Source organism: Callithrix jacchus, chromosome X, assembly GCF_049354715.1.
Source record: "Callithrix jacchus isolate 240 chromosome X, calJac240_pri, whole genome shotgun sequence".
Lineage (NCBI taxonomy): Eukaryota > Metazoa > Chordata > Mammalia > Primates > Cebidae > Callithrix > Callithrix jacchus.
This window is the reverse complement of record NC_133524.1, coordinates 72,171,705-72,184,940: the sequence shown is the minus strand read 5'-3', so window position 1 is coordinate 72,184,940 and position 13,236 is coordinate 72,171,705. Positions and strand designations below refer to the sequence as shown.

General features: G+C 48.7%; 1 protein-coding gene across 1 annotated transcript in view; it reads right to left on the bottom strand.

Moving 5' to 3' along the window:
- Nucleotides 1-2,914: 2,914 nt before the first annotated feature.
- SLC16A2 (solute carrier family 16 member 2) overlaps nt 2,915-13,236 on the bottom strand; it is a 120,117-nt gene continuing 109,795 nt past the window's right edge. The window contains exons 3-6 of the mRNA XM_017968552.5: nt 12,416-12,866; nt 11,315-11,458; nt 7,054-7,282; nt 2,915-5,499 (exon numbers count right to left, since the gene is read on the bottom strand). Coding sequence (XP_017824041.1) covers nt 5,279-5,499; nt 7,054-7,282; nt 11,315-11,458; nt 12,416-12,866 — 1,045 coding nt within the window. The 3' untranslated portion in view covers nt 2,915-5,278. The remainder of the gene's footprint in view (nt 5,500-7,053; nt 7,283-11,314; nt 11,459-12,415; nt 12,867-13,236) is intronic.

Sequence of the window (13,236 nt, the reverse complement as noted above, 5' to 3'; positions counted from 1 at the left end):
GCTAGCAGCGGCCTCATCCCGCCCTTGGGGCGCTAGGGACCGGGCCGGTCGGGAGAGAATAGGGGGCCGCTGCTTGTACGGGGTCCTCGAACCGGCCCAGCCCGGTTCACCTCGAGGCCTCCGGACCGAGCGCTGGGAATGGGGCGTCGCCACCGCTGCGGCCCCTGGTGTCGGTGGCGGGAGCAGGGAGAGAGAGGGCGGGGGATCGAGGAGGAGCTGAGCTCCGACAAGCGGCAGCTGCTGTCTGTCCGTCCGGCTCGCCGACAGTTTGGCAGGGCCCGAGACTAGGTCTTCCGCCCCCTTCCCCTAGGCGGGAAGGGCGGTTGTCCTGGGCGGGCGGATTCCCGTCTGAGTAGCTGGGACAGATGCGTTTCCGTGGCGCGGCTCCCGGGTTATTACCCCACCCCACCCCCCACTCTCCGCTTCCCCGCCCAAGGTGGCCCGAGGCCGGCGGCAGGACCAGAGCGACGAGGGCCATCTGCATCCCCAGGCAGTCCCGGAGTGTGGAATGGGCATGGGGACCTGGCGGGAAATAGTGTCGATTAGCACCCCCAGTCCCAGATGCCAGGGCCCAGTCGTTGCGAGGTCAGTGGAGGGAGGGTGTGTGGTGGGAAAGGAGAGTAGAAGTGCAACCTTCTTTTCCCCTCCCCTGGCATTCCAGTGTGTTAATGTTTAGCAGGTGGGCTCGGCGCGGTCTCTGCGGGAGCTAGAGTTGCGAGAAGATGCCTCCAGGAAGTGTCATCCCGCCGGTCTCCAGTCCCCGGTCTCCGCGGCGGGGACACAGGCTCTGGCGGGAGCGAGGGAGCGAGGAGACCCACGACAGGTGCTGTCTGTCCGCTGGTCTGACAGGCCCGGGCGGGAGTGCGGCCCGGCTCGGTGCTGCTCTCTCCTCCCCCTCAGCTGGACGCGGACTCTGACACTAGTTAGCGTGAGCAATCGACTAATTTTATCCGGCTGGGGCTCAGCAGGAAACCAACGCCGAGGCGCGGTAGTTCTTCCGGGAGACTTTCGCCCCCGGGAGGATCGTCGTGGGGAGAGGAAGGGGGGTTGGGGGTAGGATTCCTGCCGCCTCCGGTTCACTGGGGGCGGGTGGCTCCTGCTCTGCCTCACAGAGGACCGAATTTTGGCGCTAAGGTCGGTTCTGTCCGGGCACTGGCGCCCAGAAAAGAAAAGGGTATCTTGGAAGTTACGTAGTACAAACTCTTTATCTTCTTCTCCTTATTTTTTCTACTTATGTTCCTTTCATTCCTGAAGTCCCCGGATTCTAGCAGTGTCTGAAACACAGCAGGTCTCTAGAAAATACTGTTTAAATAACTTGGAAACCAGGCATGAAACTTTGCGCCTGGTGACCGCTAGAGAGAGCTGAAAGGCAGGAATCAAAGGGACTCTGAAGCACAGTCTCCTGAACCCCTACAGGAGTTGGGTATCCAATCCCTTTCCTTGTGCCTCTTCAGTCTCCGCTGCATTTCAGTTTATTAGAATTTCTGAACTTGCTTCAAGGGCTCTTATTCTACCAGTCACCCACCCTATCTAGGCGCCAGCTATGAGACACTAGGGATTTGTAATCCTTGTCAGCTGGCCTGCACTGCTACTGTGGAGAACTGGCAGGGAGCTGCTGACTGCCTTTTCAGATGTGAAAAGTCCCTGGAGGAGAGCATATGCTCATAAAAATTATGGGATTCCACAGCTTTGAAATCTAATAATCCCAAATGATCACAGACTGGGCCCTTGGGGCTGCTGGGGAAGTGGCTGGGGGAGGGGACACACTTTAGGTGGGAGAGCCTGGAGCCCTGCAATGGGACACCGTAATTAGCCTCAGTGAGAGGAGATGAGGAAGCCAGCCTGAGTGTGTCTGCACCGAGTCTGAGGAGAAGCAACAATAGACAAGAGCTGAGTGGTAAACCACCTTCTTCCAATGTAAACCAGTCCCTTCTCTTTGCCCCTGCCCTGCCCAGTGTGTGGCCATTTGGAGATGGACTTTTTTGTACCTCTTGGGTTGCTAGAGGTGGAGGGACAGTAGGTGAAACCAGGTCTCCAAGGCAAGATTGCATGAAGGTCTGGAGTGACTGGGAGACCAAATACCAAAAGTATGTGTAAATTCCAGGTGAAAGTAATCATGAAGAGATGGGGTATGCTAAAAGTTAGACTTTGCTTTCATTTTTGCTCAGAGCTGGTCCGGCTGACATCCTTATATAAGTGGGTTTGGTACACGGTTGTTGAATGAGGTGGTCAGGTCATTCATTTATCCCTCCTAGAGCCAGTTTCCTTATCTGTAAAACCAGGAGTTTAAACTGTACTGTAAGTCAATGACATGAGTTGAAGTCTCGTTTTGCTCTGTCACTGATGAACTGTATGAACCTGCTGCAGTCTCTTGCTACCTCTAGGCCTCAGTCTCCCCACTTAAATTCAATGCAGAGTATGAACAAAGGAGACTCTAAGGTTACTCCCAGCTTTGTCATTCTTATAGGTCTGTCTCCTCCATCATCCTCAATTCCAGGCTCTGTCACTGCCAGGCTGTGTCATCCAGCCATGTAAGTCCCTTTAGATTCCCCATAAATAAGGGAGAGGGAAGAAGAGCTGAATTGAATTATTGTTAATTGCCAGTTTTCAATATGGCACATTTGTAGCAAGGTTGTGGCCTTGGTGAGGCCTCCATTCGAACTCAGCAAGTAACCATATTCTCGTTTTGTAAAGTAACCACTTTTCTATTTCAGAGCTTGTTTAAAAATCCAGTCTCAAACAGTTGACCAACTCCAAACCCCTATATAGCTCTTTTTCTAATTTCCTCTCTCACAGAGAGTATAGAACCTGGCAGAAATCTGATTTGAAATGAGACTTCAGCTCTGAAGTGAAGCTTCCTGCTATTAATCAGGTTAAGACTATTTCTCCCTTGTAGGCAACATACATACCCAAATCAAATTTTTAGATCTGTTTATTTTGTTCCAAACTCCTTGAGGATTTAAATGTTCCATGTCTCGAGCTCTGAGATTTTGTTCATTCTAGATTTAACTGTGGTGCATAAGAGGCTGCATCCTACTCTAAATATTAATACTGTGCTGCTTTTGCCAATCAACATTCTCTCCAAAAGCACCCAAGCTCACATGTGCACATCCGCATGTGTGGAAGAAGTAAATTGATACCCCACCATGTTATGTGACATCCGAATGGGCAGATTTGGGACCTGTGAATGTCTTTCCTTCATCTGGAGAGAAGTAGGTGACCACCTGATTCTTAAGATCTATCTACACCTTGAGCAACAAAAGAGGTCCTGCAAAGCCACCCTCTGGTCACTTAGTGAGAGTGAGGCAGGGAGGAATGGAAGTAGGGGCATTGTTGCTTCAGTAATTTTAGTGGTCTCTCCTGGGAGTTATAGGACTCCTAGGGCCCAGCTTCTCCTGTTCCACTACTGTTAGAACTGACAGGTTAGTAACTAGGCCCTTTCTAGGGCCCCTTCCTACCCACAGAGCCAAGAACCAGTGGGTTTTTCTTTGGGGTGCTGATAAGAGCTGGACTGGGACCAGCGGAGGGGGCTCAGGACTTTGACCTTGATTGAAATCATCAGAGGCCAACCATGCCCCAGCTGCCTGTTTGTAACGGAAAATCATGGGTGGGAACTATTGTCTTCTTTGGAGCCCCTCAGGACAACTTCATCTTCCTGGCCCTAGGATGACCCTGGCTTAGGGTGCTAAGTTACTGTTGGCTCCAAGTGACAGCCAGGAATGCCTGGCAAAAAGATGATGAAAGGGTGGGTGACAGGAACACAATAGACAAAGGCTCAGAGAGGGGAAAAACGGACACAAAGAGGCAGAGTGAGGAGAGAGGCTGAGCTCCTAATGAGGTGAGCTGTGCTAACTGAACACAGCCTGGCAGTGCCCTCTGCCCCTAGCCAGGGGCACTAGGAATGTTCGGTAAGATTGTTGCAAGAGCCTGGGCATAAGGAAGCATCAATCGCCTACTTAAGAGGGATTAAAGTGGTTCAGAGTCTACCTTTCATGGCACCTTTAAGGCCCTTTAAGCAAATTGGCCTAGGATGCCCAGCATGGGAGACACATTGGGTGGTAAAGCCTAGGATGGCTTCCCCTCTCCAGAAGAAATTGTCCAACCCCATATGTAACTGCTGCCTGAACCTTTTTGGAATCCAGGCTGGGAATTGTTTTTTTTTTTTTTTCCTTAAATAGTCCCTTTCCTGGCCTGGCCTAGGTGGAAATATAGACCTGTCATGAAAACTGAGAGATGGAGCTGGTTCACCATGTCAATAACTACTGCCCCTCCTCCTACCATGACAGCTTGTGTCATCAGTCCTCCTCTGCCTGCTGAGATGCAAGGAGTTTCTTCACATTTTGCCATGTGGATACAAGAATGGGGAGCTGGGAGGGCCTCAAGGTTAATGCCTTGGACTAAAATCTGTAAAAATCAGTGACTGGAACATGGAACACTGGTATTTAAGGTTTCTTCCCTATGTGATATTCTATTCTTCCAGTCTAGGATTATATAGCTTGAGCCAAAAAGTGAGATGTGGCTCAGCCTGAGATGAGTGGGACTGATGCTACCGTTAGGGGTGGACTGGGCCAAGCTGAGGCTGATTCGCCCAAGTTCCAGGTCCCCCTTTTCTCCAAGCACCTATGTGTCTGTGACAGTCATACAAAGAAATAGAGGGGAAAGAGAATGGAGAGAAGTCAGTAGAGGATAAAAAGAAGGGAAGAGGGGAGTGGACTGTTAACCAACCATATGATAAGGGCATTGCCTATATCCAGTTCTTGGGAAGCCATAGCCATAAGAAACTCTAAGGCTAACCAAGGCTACTTGTCTAATTTTGCCTCCCTGCCCCTCCACCCAGTGGCTCTCAAATATGGATGGCAATGACCTCCTCAGCAAACAGAGACTTGGGCCTACCCTATTAGGCTCCTGGGGACACAGTAGCACCTTTGGCAGTTGATTATAGTGGGTGACTAATAAGCTGGAGCCAGGAGGTCCCATCCTCCTCCTCCCCCAGGGCTTAGAAAGTATATGGAGAGATTCCAAAGGCCAGGGGGTGATCCCAAACTTTTCCCGATCCTGGGATGAGAAGGGCCCTGGCAAATTTAAAGGCATTCTGGGGAGAATTTAGTTAATGAGTTTGGAATACCTGGAGCTTTGGCTCCAAGGGGATTGTCAAGGTGGCTGAAATGCTGTGTGCACAGGTCTGGGAACAAGTGTGCTGGTGGCAAAAATGTAAATGCTGAGCAGGGTGGGATGAAGGGGAAGAGCTGGGAAAGAGCACACAATGGCAAGAAAGGCATTAGATTGGTTCCTCAGGGCTTGGGGAGCCCGGCAGTAGCTCCCCATTGGGGTCTGGGTCAGGGGCCAACATCTTATCCTTGCTGGAATCTCTCTGCTCTTTCTTGAACATCCTTTGATGCATCAGAGGGACGAAGAAGAGGATTACAGCTCCGATGATGGGGGGCACACCAGCAAAATAGAAGGCCACATGGTAGTCCCCAAAACAGTTGTGGAGGAGGCCTGAAACAGTCAAGAGAAACAAGTCAAGGTCAGCTTTGTTCTGCTGTCCAAAGGTGCTCTCAGCCTCTTTTAGGGGCCATCACAATGCCTATCCAGATAATCTTGGCCTGTATTGCCTTGACTCAGGAGTTCCCTCAACTTCAAGGGCAGGTGACTGCTCCCTGAGGCATTGGGGCTGCAGGCCCTTGAGTGAATGCTCATTAAGAAAGAAGCTAATGAAGCTTCTCTTAGAGTTTCTCCATTTATGACTTTCATCAATCTAAGCTCTAGTCACACCTAGTTACAGAGTTAGGAGTAAACCTAGTTTAACAGAACTCCACAAAAGATGGCCAAGTGTTGTCTTGGTCCACAGTGATATTCCCCAGCTCCCTACCTCCCCCACAAATGGTTCCTATGGTATATTTCAGATAAGTTCTTATTTTCCTTTTCTCTGCAGTGACCCTTCTCTGAAGTTCCATTTGTCCTAGCAAGAGGCTATATGTGTTCCTTCCAGTTACATACATGGTTGTCCCCTCTGGGTTTCTCCAGGCTGCCAAACTAAGGATATGTTTGGTTTGTATGTAAGGCCTTCCCTACTCACTTCTAGAAGCTAATGTGTGGTGCCTCATAGTACCTCAGGGCCCGGAAACAGTATTCAGGAAAGGCAAAAAGACCCGTGGCCTTTTGCATACTCAAGAGTTAAACAAAATGGAAAGAGATGTGGATTCTGGGGCACTGTTTGGATCAGGGGGTGAGTAGAGGCCCACCTCCCTGAATGGGTAGTATAGCTGTTGCCCTGGAGCTTGAGTGAAAGCTGTTGCCACTGTCACACACTGCCCTCATGTCACCTTGCACATAATTTGTGTTCAAAGAATATTTGTTTAACCCATTTGACCAGCCTAGAAGAAGCAAATGCATGAATCATTGTTTGCAATAAATCCTATAGAAAGGAAATGGAGTTCTCTCTTGTCATTGGTTTTCCGTTCCCTGTTTCTTGGGATACCAATAGTGCCCTTCTGGGAAAATGGAGGGAGAAACTAGGAGTGCGGCAAGATGGCAAGTCAACACTTTTCCTGCTGAAGGTGATCCTCACTGACTTAATTCTGGGGTGTTACTTTAATCAAATCTCTTTTACAGTCTTAGTCCAGAGGTCAACAGAGGAGGAGGATGTCCCTAGGTGTTAACAAAATAGAGCCTGCTTTCTCTTCTCTTCCTACCCAACTACCTTGCAAATAATCACATGCCCATCGGGAGAGCGAGAGGATACTGGATCAGTTGAATCATTGGAAAGCGAAACTCATTTTTCTCTCCACACCTCTGGAAGGATCCATGCTGTCTGAAATAAAACCCTATTGAAACAGATATACAGCCATTGAAAATCCATCCCTCAGAATGGATCCATGCATGTGTATTGTGTTTAATCTCTTCCACGAATAGTGATAAGGGGTTTCATGCACTCTGACAAAGTTTCTTAAATAGAGGAAAAGGGGTCTCAAGAAGAGGTGCTCGGGAGAACCAGTACCCAGGGAAAACAGGACTCCCTGATTGATGCCCTCCCTGGAGTATCAGCCTCACCTGCAATGGGGGGCCCAGCAATCATTGGCAGGGCCATCATGCCCAGGAGGTAGCCAATGGCCTGTGAGGCCTGCATTGGGCCCACCAGCTCAAATGCAATGGGGGCCATGATGGTGATGAAGAAGCCATCACAAAGGCCCAGGAAAAGACAGACGACGATAAGGCCCCCGAAGTCCCGGCACAGGGGAATCATCATGGACATCAGTCCCAGGAGCAGGAAGGAAAGGACCTGGAGAAACAAGGGCCTAAGGTCATATTGTGCTGGCCAGCCAAGACCACATAGCAAATCACATCTCCTTTCTCAAGTCTTCATTTCTACCATTTATAAAATAGGGTGCTGGGTGGGGGAAGGTGTCAACAGAACAGTTGGACTGAATGGTTAGGCCCTTTCTCTATTTTTTTCCCTTCCTTCCTTCCTTCCTTCCTTCCTTCCTTCCTTCCTTCCTTCCTTCCTTCCTTCCTTCCTTCCTCTTTCCTTCCTTCCTTCCTTCTTCCTTCCCTCCCTCCCTCCCTCCCTCCCTGCCTCCCTTCCTTCCTTCCTGTTTTTTTGACGGAGTCTCACTGTGTCACCCAGGCTGGAGTGCAGAGGCACAATCTAGGCTCACTGCAACCTCTGCCCCTGGGTTCAAGCGATTCTTCTGCCTCAACTTCCCGAGTAGCTGGGAATACAGGTATGTGCCACCATACCCAGCTGTTCAGTATATTTAGTAGAGATAGGTTTTCACCATGTTGGCCAGGATGGTCTCAATCTCTTAACCTCATGATCTGCCTGCCTCAGCCTCCCAAAGTGCTGGGATTACAGGTGTGAGCCACCACGCCCCACCAACTGGTTAGGCCCGTTCTAACTCTTGCACTGAGGGATTCAAAGTCCAGGAAAGCCCCTGTTTAACTGTGATTCTGTTGGGATAAAAAAAAGTCAGGGAAGACTGCCCCTGGCCTCAAGAAGTTTGTCTTTGTACTAGACCCTAAGATAAAAGGAATTGCTGTTTCTTCTTTCTGAGCCATGATGATCAGATGGGATTATAAGTAGAAGGCACAGCTTCTTGAAATGGGGAAGGAGCCAGTGCCCATTTTTGTGGGGGCTGATTTTATAAAATACCTTGGCATAAAGAAAACCATTGGGACGTTCACCCAGGTTTCTATGCTTTAGGACATGGGCTGCACTGCCCATCTCAGACATCTCAGACACATGGCTCTGGGGGCCTCTGGGCTTGGCTGGACACCCTGAGAAGGCAACAAAGGAGCCTTTCAGGGGAATCAAGCCACTGGAAAGGTGTGTGTCTAGGGAGAATGAAGCCAGCCCAGGAATAGTGACTAGCCACTGGGCTTTCATTGGGCTGAGCAAAATGACTCCAAAATGAAGAAACTGCCTTTCCAGAGGTTTTTTTTTTCCTTCTCAACAGAGAAAAGGGCCACTGCAAACACAGCTGGTCTTCATTTGCAACCTGTGTTGGCGAGCTAGACTGAAGACCTGGGCTGCAGGCAGAGAAAGGAACCCTGCCCCCATCCCGCTGCTGCCAACCCCCTGCAGCTAGTAGAGCCAGGGCAGAGCCAGTTCGTCCCAGGGTCAGGGCTAAGACCTGATCTCTTTATCAAATCCTTAATAGGCCCAAGGATTTTCCAATACTTCACACAGGCAAGCCAACTTACCCAGGAACACACAGAAGGAGTGGAAGTCAAGGCTATTTGGTGCCCTAAAGATTTTCTATGTTGTTGCTGTCAGTGGGTTTGTTAGGTTGATTAGTTGATATTTGGAGAAGATAATGCCATCTGAGGACATCTTTTTGTGGGGAGACCTTTGAACTTTGCCCAGGCAGTTTTGACGCAGCCAGGCAGAAGCTAGAAATAAGAACCCTGGTACCTGAGCTTCTCCTCTAGGAGATTCACACACAACTATAAAATAAAACCGGATGCACCTATCAACAAAGCCCATTATTGAAATTAAAAGTTAATACCATTATATAACACAAAGGACCCTATTAACTGTTTTTAATCATGTCTAAGTATTACCTATTGTATCTAGTTGTCTGTTAAACATCCTCCATGAGGCTTTGCCAGGGTTCAAAAATGTAAAATCCCTCTTGGACATGAAAGACAGGCCTCAAGAACTGGCACAAAGTGAGGCTGTCCTGCAGCCTGTCACTATTTCCTTTCCAACAGACGGTCCAGGGGCTTGATGCCAGAGACATGTGCCAGTCCTTACCAACAGTAGAAGCCACAGAGTCTAGTGGATAGCTCTTCAGAACCTGAAGCTGTGTACACTCCTTTCCTCCCCCAGGTCTGTACTCCTGCATTACACGCAGGGAGAAAGGGAGGCAAATTCCTGTGGTGGAGTATCTTGACAAATTCAAGAGAAAGAAGTTCATCCATTATTGTACTCTTGGCCCAAGACACTCAATTTGTAAAATGAGGAAGTTGAACTACTAGTTGATGAAGAGACATTTTAGCTATAATGTTCTAAGATTATATTATTCTTAGCGGTAAAACTCGATGAAGTAAGAGTAAGGAAAAGGGGCCAGAGCAGTGGGCGGGTGGTCAGCAGAGGCACTGGGTCCTAAGCCTATCTTGGACTCTAACTGGCTAATGCCTCCCTGTCCCTTGGAACTCCTACTGTATAACAGAAAGCAAAAACTGCTCAGGCTCTACCTTTCTCATAAGGAATGTGGTAAGAATCACATGAGTTATATGACTAGGCAGAGGCTGCTGCCTCTCCTCAAGATAAAGCCCTGGCCCAATGCCAGATTACCCTGACTTCCAGAACTCTTTGGCATCTTGGAGCTGCTAATACTGGCAGGGAAGACTCACAGGGTGGCATGTAGGTGAGGCTGAGAAAGCCACACATACTCCTATGCAAATAGCCACCCAGATAAAACACTTGCTGATATTTGCAAAGGAATTCAAAATGTCAACTGGTTTTATCAATCACAAGATTATCTATCTCTTGGTTTGACCTTGGCCAAGTCTCTTAGCATCTCTGAGACTTGGCTCTGCCATCACTTAGGGCAAAGTAGAATGTGAGAAGTGTGTTGCATAGGAGTTCAGCTCTGCTACTACTGTCTGTGTGAGCATTTCCCTGTTTCTCCATCAAGGTAATGAGGTTGGACTGGGTGGACCTTAAAGGCAACTCTACCTCTGTCAAAGCAGATCCACCAACTCTGGCAATCTAACACCAAAAAAGTTAAGGAAAAGTTAATCATATTTTGATACAAGATATTTGAGGGTATTTAGGAAAGCACTTGGGGGCTATCAGAGACAGAGAGATCCCCACTGTGAGTGTAGCCAGGGCCCCTTGCAAATGCTTTTAGGGCTTTCCCAGGAGATAAATGAGTCAGAACTCAATCACCTTCCTGAGGGATTATTTGTGACTACTTGTTTTCTGGGGCTGTCTTTGCCCCTTCACAGAGTTTTGCACTTGGGTACCTCTTTATAAACCCACTTGCAGGACCAAAAATCATAAGTCAGGTAAGAAAGGCAATACTGCTGCCAGGTAGACAAAGACTGACAGCCTGAACAGTGGCCTGTATGCAGACCAAACCAGAGCCTAGTTTAAACAGACAGTAACCTCTGGACCATCCATGTGGCTACTGTCCACAATATGAGGAAATCTGAGTCACTGTCGGAAGGATTAAAACTTTATATGGCTATGACATTTTTTACTTCCCAAAGCCTGGTCACATCTATATAACTTTTGATCCTCACCAGTAAGATGAGAAAGGAAAGGCAAAAATTACTCCTATTGTACAAATGAGGAAAGTGAGGCCTAGAGAAAGAAAGTGAGGTCTGGCCTTTTCTGGCACTGCTTTTGTGTCCATTGATAGGATGACATTTGAGAACCAGTGCTTGGTGTCAAGTAGCTCTGGAAGTATAAGAGGTCATAGACCTGGCCCTAAAGGAGAGAGACACCGGGCCACAGAATGCTACAGATGCCCAAGACTCTCCAGAGGAGTATAGGGTAGCAATAAGATCAGTCTGCAGTTTCCTCCTTTCAGATGGAGAGCCGTTATTAATAAATATCTTCCTTTACACGTGTTCTAAGAGGTTCCATATACACTGCTCTCACAGAATCCTCATTCAATCTTGGTAAAAGAGGCAGAACAAGGATGATTTTCTTTGTTTAAAAGCAGGTGAAATGGAGGCTCAGATAATTTGATTGACTGTCCCATGCTACAAAACAAACTACCATTCTATCCCAAAGGCTGGGGATAACCTTGCATTTGTGGCAGGCTGTTTCTCCCCACAGTGGACAGGTGGTCACACTCACCTGCAAGTAGATCTTCTTAAGTCCAGGGATGGAGTCACTGATGTGGCCTGACACAAGACGCCCAAGGCCTGAGGTAGCCCCAATACACACCAAGAGCACCCAGGTCTCCTTGATTTCCAAGAACTCCTCTTCCACATACTTCATCTGAAAAGCATAGCACCAGGACCCCCAGAAACAGGAGAAGAAAGAGGAGCTGACTGGTTAACTGCTGGCATACCCAGAATTCTCTACTGCTTACTTTCCTGGAGCAGGATAGAAGCCCCCTCTTCTGTAGCCCTAGCTCTGTGACAAGCTCTCTGCCTGCTTATCCCTTGGCTCTGTGGCTTCTGGACTTCTGAGCAACAGTCGAGGAGGGTGGGTATCTCCATGCCCCTTCTAAGCCCCAGCAGGACAGAAAATAGCCTAAATGATTGAGAAAAATCCAAGGATTTCTCTACAGTCTCCCCCATTCCCTTACCCCAAACTGATAGCCTGGGGTAACATCAAATTACCAGGGAAGAAGAATCCACCAACTTCCAGGCAATTCTTCCAAAGTGTGTTTTAGGAAACATGAAGCCTGTGGAGGATAACAGCTGGACTACAAGCAACAGTTCTGTAGCTGCATAAGTTTGGTGGGTGGCGAGTTAAACAAAACTGAATGGGTTTCTTTCCTACAAAATTTTTTGGTCTCTTTAAGAGATTACTACACATTATGAAGCCAGAGAGATCCAGTATATGTTATTTCCTAAACAAAATAATTTGACCACAAGAACCAGCATTCCACAGAACACAGTCTTAGAAAATCCTGTCTTGGGTCATCTGGGCCAGTCTCCTGCATCCTGGCAATGCCTATCTCCTCAAAATCTATCTAAATGTTTACTGTGGGAGAAGCTATGGTCCATGGGCTTCCCCCTGAGGGATTTCCCCCATTTTCCACTAAGGTCTTCCCTCAACCTCTCTCTTTTTCCCTCTCTGGATCTCTCCAACCAACATTTTGTTTCTTTTCCCAAAGGTCCCAGCTCTGCCCTTTCGATGTCTTCCACCCACACCCTCTAGAATCTAGGAAGGTTGAGGGTAGCTTCTTGGAGCCAGGTAGGGTGGGCCCACCCTGGTATTCCTCACCAGGTGTACATAGGGAACAAAGTAGCCAAGGGCAGCAGCAGCAATCCCGAAGGCCCAGACGCGGTAAGTGCGTTGGCGGAACACTCGCATGTTGAAGTACTTCCTGAGCTGTGCCAGAAAGCGCTGGTGCAGGGTATGGACACCTCTCTTGCTTGGGGTGTCCTGGGAGCTGGGCAGGAGGGGCCGGTAGGTGAGTGAAAGCAGCATAAGAACAAACATGAAGGTACTCAGCACCTGGAAGGTTTGGGCCAGCTTGATCTTATCCCCCAGCATTTTGATGAGGAAGGGGAAGGACATGGAGAAAATGCTACTCCCAGCAGACACCACACCATTGGCCAGACCCAGGCGGCGTTGAAAGTAGTGGCCCAGGATGACGAGGGATGGCTGAAAGGCGAAGGAACAGCCACAACCAAAGAGAATCCCGTAGGTGAAGTAGCGCAGGCTTAGGGAGCTGTGGGAGAGACACCAAGAGCTGTCCTCAGCAGCCTGACCAGCAGTCTATCTACCCTCCCCCATCAGCTTCCTGAGACTTCCATTCCTCCACCCTTAACCTGCAGCCCCACTTGCCACTGACCCTCAAAGCAGACAAAGAAGAGGGTCTCCTGATCCCTGTGATTCAGATGGGGAAGCAGAGGCTCAGAGAGGTAAAATAATTTGCCCAAGGTAACATAATTGGGAATCAGTAAAACTTGGACTTGAATCCAGGTCTCTAGCATGACTTACAGCACCCCATCAAAAAGGACGGTTTGAAGGAAAGCCAGAACTAGCACATGTGAAAGCTGGATGAGGCGCTACAGGGAGTCAATGCCTTAGAGAGAATA